The sequence below is a fragment of the Mauremys mutica genome, chromosome 3, assembly GCF_020497125.1.
Source record: "Mauremys mutica isolate MM-2020 ecotype Southern chromosome 3, ASM2049712v1, whole genome shotgun sequence".
NCBI lineage: Eukaryota > Metazoa > Chordata > Testudines > Geoemydidae > Mauremys > Mauremys mutica.
This window is the reverse complement of record NC_059074.1, coordinates 112,799,915-112,821,979: the sequence shown is the minus strand read 5'-3', so window position 1 is coordinate 112,821,979 and position 22,065 is coordinate 112,799,915. Positions and strand designations below refer to the sequence as shown.

Below are 22,065 nucleotides of genomic sequence, written 5' to 3'. Positions count from 1 at the left end.
TAAACTGCTCAAGACAGTTAAGACTAAAGCAGATTGTGAAGAACTTCAAAAAGATCTCACAAAACTAAGTGATTGGGTAACAAAAAGGCAAATGAAATTTAATGTGGATAAATGTAAAGTAATGCACATGGGAAAAAATAACCCCAACTATACATACAATATGATAGGGGCTAATTTAGCTACAACGAGTAAGGAAAAAGATCTTGGAGTCATCGTGGATAGTTCTCTGAAGATGTCCACGCAGTGTGCAGAGGCAGTCAAAAAAGCAAACAGGATGTTAGGAATAATTAAAAAGGGGATAGAGAATAAGACTGAGAATATATTATTGCCCTTATATAAATCCATGGTACGCCCACATCTCGAATACCGTGTACAGATGTCGTCTCCTCACCTCAAAAAAGATATTCTAGCACTAGAAAAGGTTCAGAAAAGGGCAACTAAAATGATTAGGGGTTTGGAGAGGGTCCCATACGAGGAAAGATTAAAGAGGCTAGGACTCTCCAGCTTGGAAAAGAGGAGACTGAGGGGGAATATGATAGAGGTATATAAAATCATGAGTGATGTTGAGAAAGTGGATAAGGAAAAGTTATTTACTTATTCCCATAATACAAGAACTAGGGGTCACCAAATGAAATTAATAGGCAGAAGGTTTAAAACAAATAAAAGGAAGTTCTTCTTCACACAGCGCACAGTCAACTTGTGGAACTCCTTACCTGAGGAGGTTGTGAAGGCTAGGACTATAACAATGTTTAAAAGCGAACTGGATAAATTCATGGTGGCTAAGTCCATAAATGGCTATTAGCCAGGATGGGTAAAGAATGGTGTCCCTAGCCTCTGTTCGGCAGAGGATGGAGATGGATGGCAGGAGAGAGATCACTTGATCATTGCCTGTTAGGTTCACTCTCTCTGGGGCACCTGGCATTGGCCACTGTCGGTAGACAGATACTGGGCTAGATGGACCTTTGGTCTGACCCGGTACTGCCATTCTTATGTTATGTGCTTATGTTCATCACCTGGAAAGCAACAGCAGCTAGTGCTGATCACAGACCAGTGAGATACACTAATTTACATTCCACACCATCTTCACTGTGGGGGGTAATTTCAATGCAGTACCGGTAACAGTATTTAATTACATACACATACGCTATACATATCCTACCTCTCACTATTTCACCCTTTCCTAAGCAGATTCATTTAATTACTCCAGATACAAAGTTTAGCTTTTCATGATATGTATAGTCTATTATTACTCTCTTGAAATGGCAATGGCAAACACTTTGATAGATGGTCAGACTTCACTGTAGCTTGTCAGCATCTTTACTTATTGCTAAAATTTTATTTTGTAGCTTTTTGATACAACATTTCTGAGTTTATTCACAACAAATATTCATCACCACCATCACAGATTCTAAGAGAATCATTTTTCACTTTTGTGAATGGGGAAAAACATACAAGTGTCTCCAAACACTTAAATCCAAAATTCATCATTATCTACACTGTATTTTAAGTGCAAATCTAAACTGTGGAGATGAGCCCAAAACAAGCTCTCAGATTTGAACTCTAAATTTTAGGAGTGTTCAACTTAAGATATCGATCCAAATTTTGTAACTGAGCCCTCCTCTACTAAAATAAGTACTTCTGTTATGGTTGATCTTTCTCATTTTATGAGATGTGAAACTGAAAAGTAAATGAAGGAGTAATTTGGCAGTTCTTGAAATTCGATTTTTTAAAGTAACTTTTTTAAATTATATAAGAAACATTTGCAATGTTCAGTAACTCATGTCCTAAAGCTGAATGGTGTTTAAAAATTAGCTGGATTTTAATATTTTATATGGTGCTATTAAATGGCAAAGGTGTGTTCTAATGCTATTTAAAAAACAACGCTATTTTCATTGTTCCTGAATACATTTCTGTGGTGACTTAGAATCCTAAATAATTCTAATCATTATAAAAACAATCACAAAAAAATTATTTGTAAGCATTTTTGCAATAGGTGAGGCACACAAACAAAAGAGGTGGTGACCTATAACCTAAACACAATATACTGTAGCACAACAGGCACAGTCAATTAATTAATTATAATTAATCATAACCTTTAAAAATTCACTGCTTTTGAATGATGCAGATTTAATATGTTCTGGCTCAATTTGGGAAAAAATTTAAAACATTGAGATTTGTAACAGTCACTTCTAATCATACTCAGCAGGCATCTGCTATGGTTTTGGCAGAGCTTAAAGTCCTTGCCCATATGACACTGAAGTTCTCCGAACATCTAACATTCCTCTGTCTGGTCCAACAAGGGGCTACCCCAAACTTCTGAAATGACATTCCTCCACATTGATACAGTTAAGGCATGGTTCAAGCTAAACTAAGGCTTTAGCATGGTCTGGTAACAGTTAAGTCAGATCTGCACTTACAAAACAGAACTAAATTTTTAAAGTGTGTCTGAACTCTGAAAAGTTACTCTAAAAATAACATATGACTGCATGTTTAGTTGCAATGATTTCCAGATCATGTGTTCACAATTTAATAAGAAACTTTTTTTCCTTGCAAACTCATCCTGGTCTCAGAAACAAGGTCAGAGTCTTTCCACTTCAAGCATTAGCACTTGTAATAAAAGGTTCTACGGGCTAAATTAGGCATTCTGTGATACCTATACAAACCCAGGGTCTTCAAATTATGCCCTCAGTTACACCTGAACAATCCCTTTGCCTTCAATGCAGTTGGTACAGGTAAAACTAATTTGAACTTTGTATAAAGTTCATCATTCAGAGGGAACAGAATCTGCATCTTCTGTTTGTACTGGCTTTGTAGGGTTAACAGGAACAAACACGTGTAAAACTTATTTTGTCATTAACAAAAGCAGATATGACACTGAATACACACAAATCTTAACTACATTAGGAATGTGGTATCTGAATCCTACATGATGATAATATTAACTTTTCAAAAATATTTTAAAAAACTGTTTTACTCAGGGGTTGTAAGGTTTCAATGGCAAATCACTCACATGACAGCTGTTACAGCGATCAGAGAAACTCAGCTCACTAAGGAAATTAAGCACAATTGAATTGAATTATGGTAAACTTAAAAAAAATACCCACCATTATTTAAAAATAGAAAATCTAGTTGCTATGCTAACTCTCATAGACTCTACAACTAAGTGTTGGCAGTTCTACTTTTGAATATTTAAAAAAAAAAAAACAGCTGACTCACCAAATATGACTCACCGAGTTTTCAGCCCCAGGAAGCAAGAAAACTCTCTCTCTCTGACTTGGCAGACTAAAATGTTTTAGTCTGCATTCTGAACTTCAGAAATAATTAACGCCCACTCATTCTTCATAATACTCTTTAGAGAGGTGTAGCCCATCCCCAGATGCATGTCTCCCCTTTGGAAAATGCTCACATACTAAAGTTAAATGTTATACATTATTTCTAAAATGCAGAGCCCACAGTTTTTATTTAAAAGTGTTGCAATAATTTATTTTAACAAATACCTTATGCTCTTAACAGAAACAGTCAGTTAAAAATATAAAGCCTTGGTATTCTGAACATAACATCTGACAACCAACTTATTTAACAGTTGTTGCTACTTAAATATCAAGGGTAATCATGTCTGCCTTTTTGCAACATGAATTTAAAAAAAGATTTAAAAAAATCTAAAAATACGCAGCTTTTTATGCAAATCAGATATTTTAAATTTTAATGAAATGCATTTTAAAAAAATAAAAAGATTTAAAATTAAATTTGAAACCACAACCTAAATTATACTAAAATTATATGAAAACAATTGAAATTAAATGAAAATATTCAAGTGGTACATGTTTTCTGCTGAAGTTTTAATGAAAGTCAAAACATTGAACTGATGGAAATCAGGCTAAGCATCTGGAATTAGAGTTTAAATACTAAGTCAGCTTTTGATAGCAGTAGCTTCTTCTGCAGATGCAGAAAGAATATTGTTTTTTCAACTAGTTCAGTTCAATGCCTAATTCTTCCAACTGGGATTTGACAAAGCAGAAAAGCTGATTTTCTCACTTCCATTTTATTAATAAGAACAAATGTGCGAGAGGCTGAGATCTACTAGTTCTAAAATCTTGAAAGACATGATGGCCAGAAACAATCAGTTCTATTCACTAAGACTTATTTCTTTGTTTAATGAATCAGCCAGTTCTCAATGCAAAAATATGTTTTGATAAACTTACTTTTTTTCTTCTGTATCCAGTATGCTTAAGGTAGTTTTCTTTAACTAATAAAAACAATTTTAAACTGCTGTTCTTGTGGATTTTTAACTGAATTTCAATTTCCATCCAAATGCAGCTTGACACAAATCACAAATAAAAAAATAATAATCATCTAGTATGTAAAAATGAATCAATTCACCATTTTCCATCAAAAACAAAAATGTAGAATTTGAATAAATGTATATTAAATTAGATAATTGCTTAAATAAACGTATAGACATAATGCATCCCCCTGGTTAGCAAAAAAAGTAGTTCCAAATGTAGTGTAAAGGCTATATTTAGTTGCAAATCAATATGTTTTACTGGTTTCCAATCAAAGAGGATCAACCTTTCTTTAGGGAAATAACTAAGAAGTTCAAATGCAAAACAAGATTAAAAATTAGTTAAATCAAGATTTCCTGCTTGCTTATTTAAATCACAATTAAAATCAGTGATTTAAATCCATTCTCCCTGACTCTTTGCTACAAAAGCTTTCATTTATACTCTACTTTATATTTCTGCTACTAGTCCTTGGGCAAAATATTCAATGTCACAGCAGCTCATCAGAGAACCATCAGAAAAGTATGCTTGCAAAGTTGAACTACTTGACTGCTTCCAGGAAAGGAGATCATCACCACATCTACAGTGCAATTACCTTCCACTAGTCTAGAATAAGGAAAGCCCACTTGTTTGATACAGTACATACGTATTTGGCATGCTGCTAAAATAACTCATAGTTTTCTTTAGTATTATGTGCCAATCATACACGCTTTATAAAAGTTTCTGGGAAATCATGAACTGTCAGAAATGAGTGCTTTGTCAGTGCCAAAATTATTTAATTAGGCACTTCTCAAATTGTGTATAAAGCAAGAACCTGAAGGAAGAGCTTCAAAAGCTCAGAACACATTAGAATACCCATCATACATGGAGATCACAAGAAATTTGGTATACTCGCTTTGGAATTCTGTACTAACATTGTTCTTTTCTAAAGCAATATGCTTTCACTAGGGACTGTGATGAAGCCACCTAACCTAGTTTACTTAGAACTATGTAATAGATTAAGTAAATACAGATGACCAACTTAAAAAAAAACACAAAACATAATCCAACTCATGTATTTTTCATAAATAAATCTATTTTAAAATACTAAATGTAATCATTCCTCTGTATTAATTTCTTCCCTCCCTGAAAGCGAGAGAATGTATACAATGAAATAGAAAAGGAAGGAAAGCATGCAGAGGTAGGATTTACTCTCACTGACTTTCAATGAGAGTTAGGTACCTAAGACTATGTCTACACAGCAATGTAAGCCTAGGGTTAGTAACCTGAGTCAGTTGAACTGTGTCAGGAAACCCTGGGCTTGAGTATCAATACTGTATTTTAATCCTAAATTAATAATTTTCTGATCCATGCTCAAACCTAGGGCACTGGTGTTCACAAAGCAGTGCACAGACCCGAGTCAAAGTAGATATATCCCAAAGTGCTTAGCTCTATCTCCTCCTCCCACCTGCAATGTTGACACTCTAGACCTAGGAATGTGGTGCACTATGGGAAAACTCTACTGCTCACCCTGTTTCCTAACTGTGATGGTGCTACTGATGGGACTGATGTGCCCAAAGGAGCACATGTGTATATAAATGGCATAAGTAGCTCCTTTGGTGCTTCTCTCAGTAGAATGACTGCAGTCTGAGAAAGACTTATGCTGAACTATCACCAAAACTGAGAATTGGGCTCACCAGCTCTAGGCAGCCTCCCTGCACGAAAATGCCCCTGTGCACCTGTTCTGAGGATAATTAGGACATCTGTCTCCAGGGCTGTCAAGCTATTAAAATGAAACTTTGCAATTCTTAATTTTTAAAATGGGATGTTCAGTGAAGGTGTTTTTGTTTGTTTGTATTTTTATTTGTATATTTGTTTGTTTTGAAATTTGACATAAAATGAAGGTATCAGAGGAAAAACATCCCCCACCCCCACCCCGGCTGCTGGCAGCTGCAGAGCAGTGAAGTGCATCTCCAGAGTTTGAGGTACAGTGTGCTCCAGCACCCGCTCACCCCCCAGAATCCCTTGTCCCTGCCCCACCTCAAACAGATCCCCGGGGAGGCTGCAGGTAAGTTTTGAGTAGAGTTGCCAATTTTGGTTGGATGTATTCCTAGAGGTTTCATCACAACATAATCTTTAATTCCTGGATACTCCTGGACAATCCTGGATGGTTGGCTCCCACTCACCATGCACATTGCCCGGGCGCCCCTGCACATGCAGCCCCAGGGAGGGTGGAAGAATGAAGCAGGACTAAGCAGCTGCCCTGCAGGGATAGGGAATGGCAGGGCTCCCGGCTCAGAATAGGGATGACCTGCAACATCCCAGCATCCAGGAGCCACCTCCTTCCTGTCAATTTCACTCCCTGCTCCAGGCAAGCTCCACACAGCAACGAGGAGGAGCCAGTGCCGGGGAGGATCAGGAAAGAGGAGCACGCTCAACCTTGCATTTAATGGCGCTTCCTGCTGCTGTGCTGGCTGCCTGCAGCGCTGCTCCCAGTTACTTTGGAGTACTTCTGGGACCTGAGTCAAGCTAGGGCCCCATGCAGACAGGAAACCAATAGGGCTCACACCCTAGGTCCTATGCACTGGGACCCTAGGTCTGAGCCCTAGATTAGCACATTTGCAATGTGGACGCACAGAGAGTGAGAGAGAGAGAGAGCGCACGCATGTGTGTGTGTGGCTTGAGCCTGTGCTTAAATTGCTGTGTAGACATACACTTAGTGTCATTCATGCTTTTGAAAATAGATACCACAATCAATATTCAGATTGAATCAGTATTACAGCATGTATTGGTAAAGGTCAAATAAGATTTTAGTATAACTGTACTTATGGTAGGACTAAATCCAAACAGTACCTTTAGGTTTTGGTGGCACAGGACCTAGAAATCCAATATTGTCATAAAAATTGTGAATAGCGCTGGGATTAAAATGTGGTCCTGAAAAAAAGGTAAATACAGTTTTTTTTTTAAACAAAAATCTTTGGATATAAAAGCACAATTTTTTTGTAATGGTTACAAATGATAATACTACTATGTACATCATTAGCACCTTTCATACCAAGATATCAACACGGGTCTGAGAAAGATATTACTGGTGGCAATGACAGGCTAAGTAACTTTCCCTCTAAGGTTACACAACAAGTGAATGGCAGAGATGGGAAAAGAATCCAGATAGCTTGATTCAGTCAACAGCTCTAGCTGGCAGACTGACTGTCTAAATAATATTCAATTAAAGTTTTATATCTAAAAAGCATTATATTGGTAATTTTCACCTGCCTCTTTCACATATTTGGTTTTTTAAATATACTTATTTTACCACAGTCCAAAGAAAGGCATTATTTCCCACGATACAATATGTTTTATGTATTTATATAAGATAAGATATATATTCAAAATGAGATATCAACTTACTGTACAGAAACTCTGAGCTCCCGAACCATAATGAAACTCACAATTATGACACACTTAAATGTATAAAAGCTACATGAAACTTATTGCTGAGCTATTACTTAATTTGAATTTCCTCAATTTCATATGTTTAAACTCTCAATCCTAATGTTTCATAAACTTTTTGTCTTAATTTCCTCTTTAAAAAGAAAAAGATGTGTACTGAAACATGGGAAAGTTACTTTCAATCATTCACAACTTATTTCTCTTTTTTCTAAGGTAGAAAAGCATGCACTATCCTTGAATATTAACTGTATGCTAAGTTTGGCATTTCAAATGCCAACCATTTGAGTTCTACAAACCTCCAAAATAAATCTGATCAAATTTTAAACCATACCCAATGACTTATTTTCTTGGAAGTCAGCACTCTCTCTTTTTCTGTTTCTCAGCTACGTCCAAGGGCTCAAAACTTCACTATAGCATTATCTTCACTAAATCCCAATTTTCTTCTTCCTTATAAGCAGGTGCACAATCTTGGTCTTCAATGACCAAGGGAGGGGGGAAAGGCTTATGAGCCTGCAGATGAGGAGGGAGGACATACTGGAAGCAAATCTGAAGCACAGTTTTAACTATCTGTAGTTAGATAATGGACAGAAAAAGTGAGGAATGCTGGCCATGCATTCCGAGAAACTTTTTTCATTCTCTGTAATTCAAAAAATAGCCAACTAGATTTTTCCAATGTTACAGAATAATTTACTTCTAGACTTCTGGCAAGCATGGTGTGATAAATTTCAACCCCCGACTTTTATTTGAGGGGGTAGGTAGTGGGGACATTATAAACCACCACAACCAGGGGTTTAGAATGAAAGTATTTTCATAACCATAACTATAATGATATTATGGTAATGCAAATAACTTATGTGATGATCATGTATAGCTTAGCCTGATATTTGATTTTTGTGTCATGGGGCTGGGGTGGGGGTTGGAAGAAAATAAAAAGGATGTTTACAGTTGCTGATGAACTGAGAAAGTATACTGTACCTCTTGCTTGAAAAAGATCAATCTCTTTGGTTAGGCAATCTATGTCTATCTGCAGTTGTCTGTTACAACTTCGCAACTGTTGCATTTCTTCCAGCTGAAAAAACAAATCTGTTAGACTGAGTTTTCCCACTTCTGTATCAATCACCATTCACAAATAGGCAGATGTACATTTAAGCTTATTTTTGGACTGGAGATGCATCAGTCACTGCTTTGTCATGGCTTTATTGTTACGTCTTTCAGGCCAAGTAAATAGCACACGTGCTCACAGATGAATTACTCCTGAATTACTGTCCCTTTATAGACTAATAAAGGTTTCAGATTCAGGTTACTGTACTGCCAGTAGTCCACCAAATGATGGCTGGCAAGATACTGTGACCCCTTTTCTTTGAAAAATGGTATGTTGCCTCCAGTGGGTTAACTCCCTTTTAAGCTATCCTCACAGATCATCTTGCTATACAATTGACAAGACAGATGAAGCACGAGAGGAGAAGGTGTGCTATGAAACAGATTGTAAACTGAGACTCTAGACTAAAACTCTAGTTATTCTTGTCTTTGAGACCTTCAAACTAGCCCATTGAAATGCGGTCTCCATGGTACTATCCTTGAAAGCCACTGAGAAAGTTCAGTTAGTGCACAACAGAATTGCCAACTTAGCCATTCTTGCTATGTGGAGCATATTTTACCTGTTACATCTGTATTTGGAACAACACTGGCTACCAATATAATCCTAGATACAATGTGCCATTAAATAAATTATTGTGTCATTTATTTTATTATGAAAGATCATGCTTATGGGTTTGAATTTTACAGCATATAGAGATTTTGACTTACTGAAGGAATTTGGGAAACAGAATTCGATCTCTTCAGGCGCCTTCGTGTCAGATTATTCTCCATTTCATTGACTTCTGATTTTAGTTTATCTAACTTTTTCTTTTGAATCTCGAGTTCACGTTGAAGTCGCTCCATCCTGGCTTTCTGGTGTACCAGTAAAGCTGCAATACATATCAGCAAAACAAAGTCAAATTTTAGCTAATTTATTATCCACCATACAACAACAGTTGATAAATAAAGATGAAAACTAACATCCTCCTGGAAAAATTATTCCATAAGAATGTTTTTTCATGCTTCTCACAAGAAAGCTTAAGCCACGTAAGACCACACATCCCATTATACTTCTGAATAAAGTATGAATCAAGTATTTAATCTTCATTAAAATCTAAAGGGTCTAAAATATTATGTCTGTGTAGTATTGTCTGGTTTTGTATTGTCTGGCTTTGCAGCTTTGACAAGTTGCAAAATTAGGTAACTGAATAATTCTAATGGTGATCCAGTGAACTGTGCGGTATTTGGAAACATACAAGCACAACACATTTACCATTTTTGTACTTTTCATCACCTGTTTCTTTGTGGAAAAAAAAAATCAAGAAAAAATTAATCACGCAAAAAATCTAAAGGGTCAGAGCAAGAAAATCGACAATAAGTCTTCTCACACGAATAGAAAACAAGTTAAACTTAGCCACATATTACAATTTGTGAAAATAAGCTTTTACAGAACCTATAGTCAAAATTGTAAAGGGAAAAGTAAAAACCAAAAACAACCCCTCTCCCCCCGCCAACCAAATATCCCTTGTACTGTATTCATCTCAAATACCACAGAATTTTAGGCAAACTATGAATACACTATATGAAGTAGATTTTAAAGTGTAGCATGCCTCTACTACAGAACAAACTATGTTCCCTGTATTAAATGCAGTTTTTGATGTAAACTGAGACTTGAATTAAACCAGGAGTTTTATTAATGGCAGAGAGATGGAATGTGAAACTGGACAGAAAAATAATCCAAAATTTCACAAGTAACTCTGCTGGAAAGTGGTTATAGTTATTACAGTACACATAGCACATGCCCATTTATTTCTGAATTCTGACTCATAATTATTAATATTAGCTTCTAATTTTTTATGCTGTTCAGCGTACTATCACCATTATTCACAAAGCAAATACTCCATAGGGGGCTAATATAAAAACTGGGAGGTTAGGGTTTAGGGCATAGCATTTTAAAAGAGTGAAAATATCACACCAAGTCCAGATCCATTTTGCAGCTTACTCCATTAAAGCAATGCACGGTATTAGACTTCATCATATCACTTCACTTTCTAGCTGTACATCAAAGCAAGGATCACATGTATTTATTGCACTCATTTGGCTTTATTATCTATTTCAGGGGTTCTCAACTGGGGGTCATGACCCCTCAGGGGATCACAAAGTTATTACATGGGGGTCGCGAGCAGATGCCTCCCAGCTAGCAAGTCTGCTGTGAAAAGTGATATTAACAAACATACAAATATCACTTTAAAATAGTGTAAATATAAAAAAATGTGCTTTTAACTGGGGGAGGGGGTCGCAATCAGAGGCTTGCTATGTGAAAGGAGCTGCCAGTACAAAAAGCTTGAGAACCACTGGATTTGATAAACAATGAGAAAACTTGGCAATCAATTCAATTTCTGTATAGATATTAGTTCACATTACAGACTGCAACTAAATACATCACTTTTATTGGGACTGTGCTCTGTAAAACACTGAGTTCATTTAAACTACTATGTAAATTAGTTGTATTTATTAATAAGTGGTAGTAATAAGGGTAGGACAGTCCCTTACAAGTGAAGGGTTCAGATAGATCTGTGATTTGAATACGAGCTGTAAAAATAAGTGTCTACACCTAGTCTCTGTTTCAACATTCTATTACTTCACTATTACCCTGTCTGCTTGTTCATTCACCCACCTATTTATCTTGCATTGACTGTAGGTTCTTTGGAGTAAGGACCGTCCTATGTTTGTACGGTGCCTAGCAGAACGAGGCTCCAACCTGATTAAATCCTAAAATTTAATTATTATTAAATACATAGTCATATATAATGTTAAAAGTTTTCAATCATGTCATATGTTGTTTGTAAAAGTAGTAAAGTAACTCCAACTGGCATGACTTGATGCTGCTGTTTCATTTTCTTTCAGTCTGTTTGGTCTGTTTTAGGGCTGCCTTAAGTAATACACTTTAAAGTTACTATAGGGTGGCTACTAGCCACACCATAGTAAAACTGCAACACGACTTCTGTTTAATACAAAAGTTTCGAGCTTCTCTAAATCCACATGCATAGTCAGATTGGCTTGAAATATGCTATAGCAATAGAGCGTTCAGGATTCAGTTTTGGTTGCAAATTTGAGTCATTTATACAGCCTCTCCTTCTTCCTAATTATCCTTTTTTAAAATAGGCTCATCTAAATACAAATTTGCATTGAAACAAATGTTGAATTAAAACCAGTTTCGTAGTTCAGTGCAAGTCTGTGTGGACATTTATTTTGGAATAAAAATGGTTAAATAAAATTTAGCTTCATTCAGTTTATTACTTATCTTATCATGCCTTTTTGCACAGATATGGGAAAAAACACTGGGCACTAACCACATTTATCACTGGACTTCCCCTGAGGCGATCTAGTTTGTCACCGAGAAACAGCTGCAAAACCTGACTGTAAAGTTATTGGGGGGTTTTGGGGGTGGGCGGGGGAGGGTGGAATTTCTAAGATACAGCACCAGGAGATTTTTCACTAGAAAAATTCCTTTATGTGGAACCATACTGACTTTCCCATGGATCATCAGTAGAGTTGAGAACTCTTATAACCACAGCATAGGCCTTTAACACTTGAGCTTAGGGAAGTCACTTCAAGTCTCCTCAACTATGAAGTGCATAGAAATATTTATTAACCAAGACCATCACTACCCTAGGGAAAAGAAACGCATCCTTTCCTCCCCACGCTGCATTTTGCAGATAAGATGATTTTGTGTAACTTCTCAGTTACTTCGGCAATGGATGGGGCTCTATCTTGGTCCTGTCCTGAGCTCTATTACAGGCTTCCTATGTGATGCCAGGCAAATCACTTAAATTAGGTTTGTATAGAACACACCCTACTTCTGTGAGATTTAGGAGTAATAGCAGCCTTATGATTAATGCACCGGATTGGGACTATGCAGACCTGGGTTCAAAATCCTGGCTTGACCACAGACTTTCTGACCACAGGTATCACAAGGCTTTGTTTTCACTAAAAAAAAAAAAAAGAGGCGTTCTTAACTCGAGTTAACTAACTTGAGGTAAAATTCCTAGAGAAGACAAGCTAGCAGTTGCATACATATTATGACAGAGACTATAGTACCCCGCCTCACTCAGTGCACAAGATGGATCTGCTCTAGAGATAGTCAGGGTTATGTAGTCAATTGGGCTGTTCTCTGTAGCATACCTGGCCTTTGTTGCAGAAGCTAGAAGGTGTGTAATGAATGAGGCAGTGAACTTATGGAAGAAAAAGGATGATTGTATAATTAAGGCAGCTGAGCATTACCCTGAAAAACGGCTTCTGATCTTGTAATTAAAGACCGCATAGTACACACAAAGGGGCCAAATAAGGGTTGCACAGACTATGTAATTTAGTAGGTTTTTGAAAAACAAACATCCATCCATCACTAGAACTGTACTGACTTCACATGATGCATCAGCATGGTTGAGATCCACAGCAGACTTCTCTATTACTTGAGCAAATAAAGTAAATGGTAGTAGTAAGCTATCCTCTATGTGGACCAGCCACTGGAGAGACAGACACTTTGCCAGTGGGTTTCACAACTATTCTGATAGCTGAGGAATACTGAGACTCAGGAATCCTAGGATCTGGAAGGGAATGTGCTCTAGCAGTCTGTCCCATTCTGGCTCCTCCCTCCTCTATTTCTTTCTTTATTCCCCTTTCCCTCCCAGCTTATATTTCCTTCTCCCCTAGCCGCTTTGTCCTCTTCTGTTCCCATCCCTCTGCATTGAAGTCAGGCTTCTTCCTCCTCTTCCTCACTTCCTGGGCACCAGCAGAGGCGTATTAAGAACACAGGAGAGAGAGGCTTCCTGTTCTCAGTTCTGGTGTCCAGAGCTGCAGCTGGTAGGGGCAATTGCAGGAAAAGTCCAGCTCAGCCCCTACAGTTCCAGAATGGAGCATGTTCAGTAGCTCTGTGGAAACTATTCATGTGTTGTTCAGCTGGCATGCAGGAGCAGTGCAGAGAGGGAGCATTCTTAGTTCTGATGCAATCTGTGGAGAATTTTGCTGCTGAACTTTAAACCTCTACTGAGCATGTGAACAGAGGCTTATAACTTGGCCAAACTTGGGTGGAGTTTCATGGTACTGTAAAAGGCACATTCCTGACAACAGGGTGATAGCCCTGCTCAATTTCAAGTCCTTGCACCAACTCCTTCTCTCCATCATGACTTCAGAAGGTACATAGTTGTAGCAGCAGCCTCTTGAAATCTCAAAGTGGGAATACGTGGAGGGCATGCCTCGATCCCTAGCTCCTGCAGAGAAGAGAAGTACAAAGCCCCTTCTCTCTACATTACGTTTCCAATGTTGGGTAGAGACTTCTCAGCTCACCCTCCCAATACTGCTGCTAGCTAAGCTCCTAACAAACCCTTGACAATCTGACCCCTCCAATGCTACAGGGGTTGCCCTTGAAGAATGTCAACTTTAAGTCCGACTCTCCATTTCCTGTTTTCCCAAGGTTTGTGTTCTGTTCATTCTTCTACTGTTAGCATTCTTGTAAGGGGAATGTAAGCAGACTAACACCGAATTTCAAGGTTTATACAGATCAGCACATTGCCAAAAGTCCTCGAACTCCTTAATGTTGAACTGTTCTATTTGGGGTAGAGGAGAACTGTACAAATTTGTAACACTTTTGTGCCAGTAGGTGTTGAAAATGTTGAGAAGTAGGAAACAGCCTTCTTTGTCTCTGTAAATTTAAAATCTATTAATTAAAGTGCAAATATTTGCATCAACAGGCATTTAATGACTAAATGTCAACAGGTCATTCACAAATACATCACACCTATGAAATATGATTTTACCTCCTTAGGCTTTTATGATCACACTCAGATTGGATATGGTTTTCAACTAGCACTATGGGATTTAAAAAAAATAAATAGAAAAGTAAAACTTAATTGTGCAAAAATCTCAAGCTATTAAAAAAAAATCTCCCAATTCATCTATTTACATAAAGGAAACCATTGGCAGCAAATGCTAATGCAACCAGCATTCATGAACATAGTTAATATTACACACATATATATACTTTTGTTGGTGAAGAGGAAAACAATGTAACTACATTTTCTTCATTTTCTAAATTACATACAAAAGTATATTACAGACTCAAATGAAGCACTCAACAGTTAGGAAAAGCCCCCTTGTGCGTATGCACTATGGTACAGTCTTTAACTTACATGATCACATACTATCTTTTTTACAGGACTCCTTCCTCACTCAGTGCACTGGGTAGACAATGCTCACTGAATGAGGTGCTTTTATTGTCACTTCAACATACGGCCCAATGCCTTATTTACTGTACACTATTCAAACCCTGCTCTGAACACAGATTTATTAATTTCTTCACTCCCTTTTCTATGGTGCTTGCTCATCACTATAGTATGACACAACCATTAATGAATTTTCCTTCCTAATACCCCTGTAAGATAATGCATTAGAATTGCCATTGTACAGATGGGGAACCAATACACAGATTGTCAGAAGCGTACACTACTCCTGAGTGTCCAACTTGAGATGTTTATGACCTAATTTTTCAGAGAATTTAGCATTTTATAGCATTTCATGTGTTCAGCGCACAACTCGTATTGACTTCAGTTGTAGATGTGAGTGCTCAGCACATCCACAAATCAAACCACAAGGTCTCAAGTTGGACATCCAGAAAATGATGAGCACACACACAATTAGTGATCACCTCTGAAAAGTTCTGTTTAGATGACTTTTCCAATATTCCATAGGAAATCTGTGGCAGAGATAGGGATAGAATCTAGTTCTTAAGGGTAGCATGCCTTAACCATAAGACTACCCTTTTTCTTCCTGCAGTGTTCTGCCTCATTCACTACACATCTTCCATCTTTGGCAACAAATGAGACAAAGAGGACTTACAGATAACAGCCTCATTTACTACACAACCCTGATTCATTCTCAGAGCACGCTCCATCCTGTGCACCGAATGAGATGGGGTCCTGTAGAAGAAATAGTTTTTAATTACATGATCACCTACTATCATAATGCAAGCGCACATGGAGTCCAAAGTAAGATTGCACAGACAACCTTAATTCTGTCATTTCCTAACTTCTGAATGCTTCATTTAGCAACCGAACATGTTAATTACCTTTTTTGTGTGCAATTTCAGAGGTTTCTAAAAAAGAAATCTGAAAAAAATTCCTTTATGTGGAACCATACTGACTTTCCCATGGATCATCAGTAGAATTGAGAACCCTTATAACCACAGCACAGATCTTTAACATTGAGCTTAGAGAAGTAACTGACAGCAATAGCAGGTTGATGACCTCTATGTGGATGAATCACTAGAAGCAGATAAGGAAAACACTTTGCAAGTGGGTATCAGACATTTGCTGCCATTAGAGAAATGGTGAAACTCAGAAATCCTGGGTTCTGTTCCAGATTCTATGGGGACAGTGTGCTCTAGTGGGCACAGACCATCATGCCTGTCCTCCGATAAGCCCAACCCCTTCTGCCCCCCAGCCCATCCTCATCCCAGCCCACCAGCTGCCTCAGCAACTTGTCCCGGTTCCCCATAACCTCGATGTCTTGCCACAGTTCATACACAAGTCCCATGGCCCTTTGTTCCAGTCCTCACCCTCAGAGCTAGCTCCAGGGTTTTTGTGGCCCCAAGAGGCGGGGGGGGGGAGCCCCGATCGGCGGCAGCTCCACCATGCCGCTTTCTGCTTGCTGAGCTGGTGCCTGGAGCCAGCCCTGCTCACCCTGGCCACTCCTCAGACCCAGCTCCTCACCCTTCTGCATTCCAACCAGTCAGCTCCCTCCTCCTCCTGCAGGGGGAGCACTGAGAACACAGGACTGTCTCCCTATTCCCAGCACCACAACAGTCTCTGGCTACCGGGAAGAGCAACCGCAGGAAGAGTCCTACTCAGATTCTGTGGCCCAGGACTGGACTGTGCCAAGTACAGACAATCTTCAGAGAATTTAGCTGCAAAGCTCTAACAAGTCTCTACTGATAATATAACTACTGAGGTTTTCAGAAGCTCATAAGCATGGCTAAATTTTCACAGCGACAGTAAAAGGTACATCCCTGACACTACGCCAACCTTCCTATAAAATTTAAAGTCCCTGGGCCAATGCATGGAGGTGCTAGAACTGCTCAATAGAACTGCTGTAGGAATTTTTTTAATATGGGCAAAAATATTTCCCCTAAACCTTTTTCTGAGACCCAACTGAACCATTTTGAGTGAAGTTTCTCAAAAAATATTCAACCTGAGGCAGATACTTGGCATGGAAAATTTCAGCCCAAATGAATAAAGTTTGGCAAAATTATAACCAAGTGAAAAAAACTGGTTACTAACCTTTTGTAACTGTTGTTCTTCAAGATGTGTTGCTCATGTCCATTCCATATTGAGTGTATGTGTGTTGTGGGCACCACTGCCAGAGAATTTTCCCTCAGTGGTATCTGTCAGGCTGGCTGTAGCGCCCTCTGGAGCAGCGTGCTTATGCACTGATATAAGGAACATCGTCGGCCCCGCACCCTCTCAGTTCCATCTGGCCAGTTGACTTCGACAGCGGGGCAGGAGGGTAGGTCATGAGCAACACATCTTGCAGAACAGTAGTTACAGAAGGTTAGTAACCATTTTAAATTCGAGTGCTTGCTCACGTCCATTCCATGCTAGGTGATTCACAAGCAGTACCTCAGGGAGATGGGCTCGAAGTTCATGGCCATGCTGACTGCTCTGCTCTGTCAAAAGTGGGTCATCTTAGACCTGTTGGTTGATGGCATAGTGCAGGGGTAGGCAACCTGTGGCATGCAAGCCGATTTTCAGTGGCACTCCCACTACCCAGGTCCTGGCCACCGGTCCGGGAGGCTCTGCATTTTAATTTATTTTTAAATGAAGCTTCTTAAACACTTTAAAAGCCTTATTTACTTTACATACAACAATAGTTTAGTTATATATTATAGACTTATAGAAAGAGACCTTCTAAAAACGTTAAAATATATTACTGGCACGCGAAACCTTAAATTAGAGTGAACAAATGAAGACTCGGCACACCACTTCCGAAAGGTTGCTGACCCCTGGCATAGTGGGATGTGAAGGTACGTACCGACAACTGCAGATGTCCTGAATTAGGACCGGCACAAGGAATGCTGTTGACAATGCCTGGGCTCTTGTCGAGTGAGCAGTTAAGATGACTAGAGGTGGGATCATTCACCTGCTTATACCAAATCCAGATGCAGGCGGCTATCCAGGACAAGATCCTCTGGGCTGACACAGGTAGCCCTCTCATTCTTTCTGCTATTGCAATAAAGAGTTGCGTGGATTTGTGGAAGGGTTTATTCCTCTCACTATAAAAGGTGAGGAGGGCATATCTAAAATCCATCGAGTGAAGCTGTCATTCCTCAGAGTTCTTGAGAGGTTTCAGGAAGACGACTGGTAGGAAAATGGCCTGGTTGTTATGGAACTGACACACAACCTTTGGTAGGAAGGCCGGATGGGACACAGTTAGACCTTGTCCTTGAAGAACACTGTGTAGGGCTGTTCTGAAGTAATGGCCTTGATTTCAGACCTCTCTGGATGAGGTGATCACAACCAGGAAGGTGACTTCCAAGAGAGAAGTAGCAGGATGCGCAATACTAACGCCTCCAGGAGGGACCCGTGAGCTTTGACAGAACCAGGTTTAAGTCCCCTGGGGGAAGATGGGAGCTCACAGACCTGAGGATAGTCTCTCCAGCCCCTTGAGAACACTGACATGCCTTTCACTGGAGGGTGGAAGGCTGAGATGGCTGCTAAGTGCACTTTCATAGATGAGAGGCCCAGGGCCTGATGCTTTAAGTGGAGCAAATAGTCTGAGATAGACTGAAGAGAAGAAAGAGATGGAGACAGAGCATGTTCAGAAGCCCAAAAAGAGAAAAGCTTCCACTTGGCCAAGTAGGTAGCCCTGGCGGAAGGCTTTCTATTGCCTAGCAAGATCTGCTAAACCTGTTCCAAGCAAGCCTGTTCTTCAGGGTTCAGCCATACAGTATCCATGCAGTTAGGTGCAGGGAGTCTTGGCTCGGGCGAAGCGACAAGCTTTGCAAGTGATCTTGTGAAATCAGGTCTGGACGGAGTGGGAGCAAGAGTGCGGGTGTCACCAAGAGATCCAGGAGCATGCTGAACCAATGCTAGTGTGGCCAAGCCAGGGCTAGCAGAATAACTCTCGCTTTGTCCTGTTTGATTTTAGTACTGTGTGAACCAAGGAGATTGGGGGAAAAAGGAGTAAACTAGCAGGTTTGTCCACGGGAGCAGGAAAGCATCGGAAATGGAGCTTGGACTGTGTCCACACAGTGAACAAAACTGATGGCATTTCCTGTTCTGCCTGGTAGTGAACAGGTCCACCTGGGGAGGCCCCCACCTTTGGAAGATGAATCTTGTGACCTCTGGGTGACGGGAGCACTCATGGTGAGAGGGAAAAACTGCTGAGGTGATCCACCAGTACATTCCAGGCTCCCGGGAGATGTGATGCCTTGAGATGAATGGAGTGCTTTGCGCAGAAGTCCCACAGACAGATGGCCTTCTGACATAAAGCTGAAGATCGAGCCCCTCCCTGTTTGTTGATGTAAAACATGGCTGAAGTATTGTCTGTCAGGACCTGCAACACCTTGCCTGAGATTTGAAGAAACACCACTTGGCATGCTAAGCATACAGCCCTGAGCTTCCTGACATTTATGTGCAGGGAGAGTTCTTCTTGGGACCAGAAGCCCTGAGGTCGTTGAGGTGGTCTCCCCACCCTAGGTCTGACATGCCTGAGACTAAGACAACTGATGTTTGAGGGGGTAACAAAGGACATCCCCATCATTACCGATCTCAGGTTTTTCCACCAGTCCAGGGAGGCAAGGACCAGAGGTGGAACCATGAGTACTGAGTCCAAGTAGTGTCTGCTCGGGGAGTAAACTGACACTACCCACAGCTGGAGAGGCCTGAGGCACAGCCTTGCATACAAGTACATGTCACCATGTGCCCCAGTAGTCTGAGGCAAACCCGAGCTGTTGTGATTAGGTGGACCATGACACTGGACATCAGGTCCAACATGATTTGGAACTGGGCCTCCGGCAGGAAGTCTCTGCCCTGGATTGAGTCGAGCACTGCCCCAATAAATTCTATTCTCTGAACTGGGACAAGAGTTGACTTCTGCTAGTTTATCAGCAGGCCCAGTGCTTGGAAGGTGACTCGGACCATGCTGATGTGTTCTGTACTTGAGACTGTGACCACCCTTTGATCAGCCAGTCATCGAGGTACGGGTAGACTTGTTCACCTTGCTACTTGAGGAAGGCTGCTACGACCACAGTACACTTTGTGAAAACCCAGGGGGTTGCCAATAGGCCAAAGGGAAGAGTGATGAATTAGTAGTGGTGTTGATCCACTATAAATCTGAGAAATCTTCCATGGCCATGGAAGATAGACATGTGAAAGTATGTCATTTAAGTCAAGGACAGCATACCAAGTCTCCTGGATCCAGGGAGGGAATGATGGAGGCAAGGGAGACCCTGCGGAACCTCAGCTTCTTGAGATATTTGTTGAGGCGAGACAGGTCCAAGATCAGTCAGAGGCCCCCTTTGGTCTTTGGGGTTAGGATATACCAGGAGTAAAAGCAGCAGTGTCCCCTGTGGCACCTTACAGACTAACAGACATATTGAAGCATGAGCTTTCGTGGGTGAATACCCACTTTGTCGGATGCATGCATCCGACGAAGTGGGTATTCACCCACGAAAGCTCATGCTCCAATACGTCTGTTAGTCTATAAGGTATCACAGGACACACTGCTGCTTTTACAGATTCAGACTAACACGGCTACCCCTCTGATACAGGAATAAAACACTCTCTCTCTCAAGTCTTGAGGAACCTCCTCCACAGCCCTCATATGTATGAGAGATTGCATCTCTTGGACAAGGAGTTGCTTGTAAGAAGGGTCCCTGAAAAGGGATGGGGATGGATACAAACTGAAGGTTATATCCAACTGTCACTGCACTCAGGAACCAATGTTAGGTATGACCGTGTTGGCCTGAAGAGTTAGACAGTCCAAAAATAAAAGGCGCGGCGGATCTGAAACAGTGATTGATACAGAGCCTTTGGGCACACATTTAACAGCCTGCTTGGCTTGCCAGAGTATCTCGGAGATCTCAACTGGGAGGCTGAAGTGGATGGGAGTGGTTGGTGCCATTTATAACCTCTCTTTTTTCTTTTGTAGGGCTCCTGTTTTGGAGGTGCAGAGAACTGAGAAGGCTGATGGCCTGAAGTGTTTCCTAGAAGCTGACAGAGTGTAATGGCCAAAGGATCATAGGGTGGCCCTTGAGTTCTTCAGGCCGTGAAGTCACATGTCCATCTGGTCCAAGAACACAGAGGAGCCTTTGATAGACTGTTGGACCTCGTGAGGAAGGCTGAAGGACTGGAGCCAAGAACACTTCGTGGTGTCAGCAGAGGCCACTGTCCTGGCTGCCAAGCCGGCAGCATCCAGAGCCGCCTGGAGTGAGGTCCTGGTCTTATCCTCCTCGAAGACAGCAGTGAACTCCTGCCTTGAATCTTGGGGCAGGGAGTCTTTAAATTTAGCCAAGGAGTCCCACAGATTAAAATCATATCTCCTCAGCGGAGCTTGCTGGTTCGAGACACGTAGTTGAAGGCTACCTGTCAAATAAACCTTTCTTCTGAAACATTCTAGTCTCTTGGTGTCTTTTTGCTTAGGGGTAGCGCTTGACTGCCCCTGCCTATTCTTTTCATTTTCTGCAGGCCACCAGGGGCATGCGAATACAGGTATTTGAACCTGCCTGCTGACACATACTACTACTTCTCTGTCCTATTTGAGCGGGGGCGGGGGGAGGGAGGCAGAGAAGAAGGAGTTTGCCACAGGTCCCATCACCACCTCATTAATGGGCAAGGTCACCTTGGCGGGAGCTGCAGCAGCCAGGATATCACTAAGACTGTGTGATGTCTCTTTGAGATCCTCAATTTCCAGACCCAGGTTTGCAATGATTTGTTTAAGAAGGTCCTGATGGACTCTGAAGTTACTGTGACGAAGCAGATTACTGGGTCCCACAATTGCCTTGTCTGGGGTGGATGAGGAGGCGGCTTGTACAGGAGGAGGGGCAACTTCCTCAACTATGTCCACTGGAGCCATCTCCTGGACATTGGTACCTGAGTCGGGGTTTGGTGCCAAGTGGGAAGGAGCGGTAGCCCATCTCTTGGAAACCACCAAGCAGGAGCAATAAAGGGGAGGACGTGGTACCGGGGGAAACCCCAGGGATTCCAGTAAGGCCACTGCATGGGCC

General features: G+C 40.7%; 1 protein-coding gene across 4 annotated transcripts in view; it reads right to left on the bottom strand.

The window, feature by feature from the left end:
- Positions 1–22,065, bottom strand: part of TAB2 (TGF-beta activated kinase 1 (MAP3K7) binding protein 2) — a 145,487-nt gene that overhangs the window by 4,358 nt on the left and 119,064 nt on the right. For 3 of the 4 annotated variants that reach the window (XM_045010433.1, XM_045010434.1, XM_045010435.1), the window contains 3 exons: positions 9,516–9,676; positions 8,685–8,778; positions 7,113–7,193 (listed from right to left, as the gene is read on the bottom strand). In XM_045010433.1, coding sequence (XP_044866368.1) covers positions 7,113–7,193; positions 8,685–8,778; positions 9,516–9,676 — 336 coding nt within the window. Of the gene's footprint in view, positions 1–3,010; positions 3,048–7,112; positions 7,194–8,684; positions 8,779–9,515; positions 9,677–22,065 lie in introns of all 4 variants that reach the window. The other variant, XM_045010436.1, reaches the window with a different exon arrangement.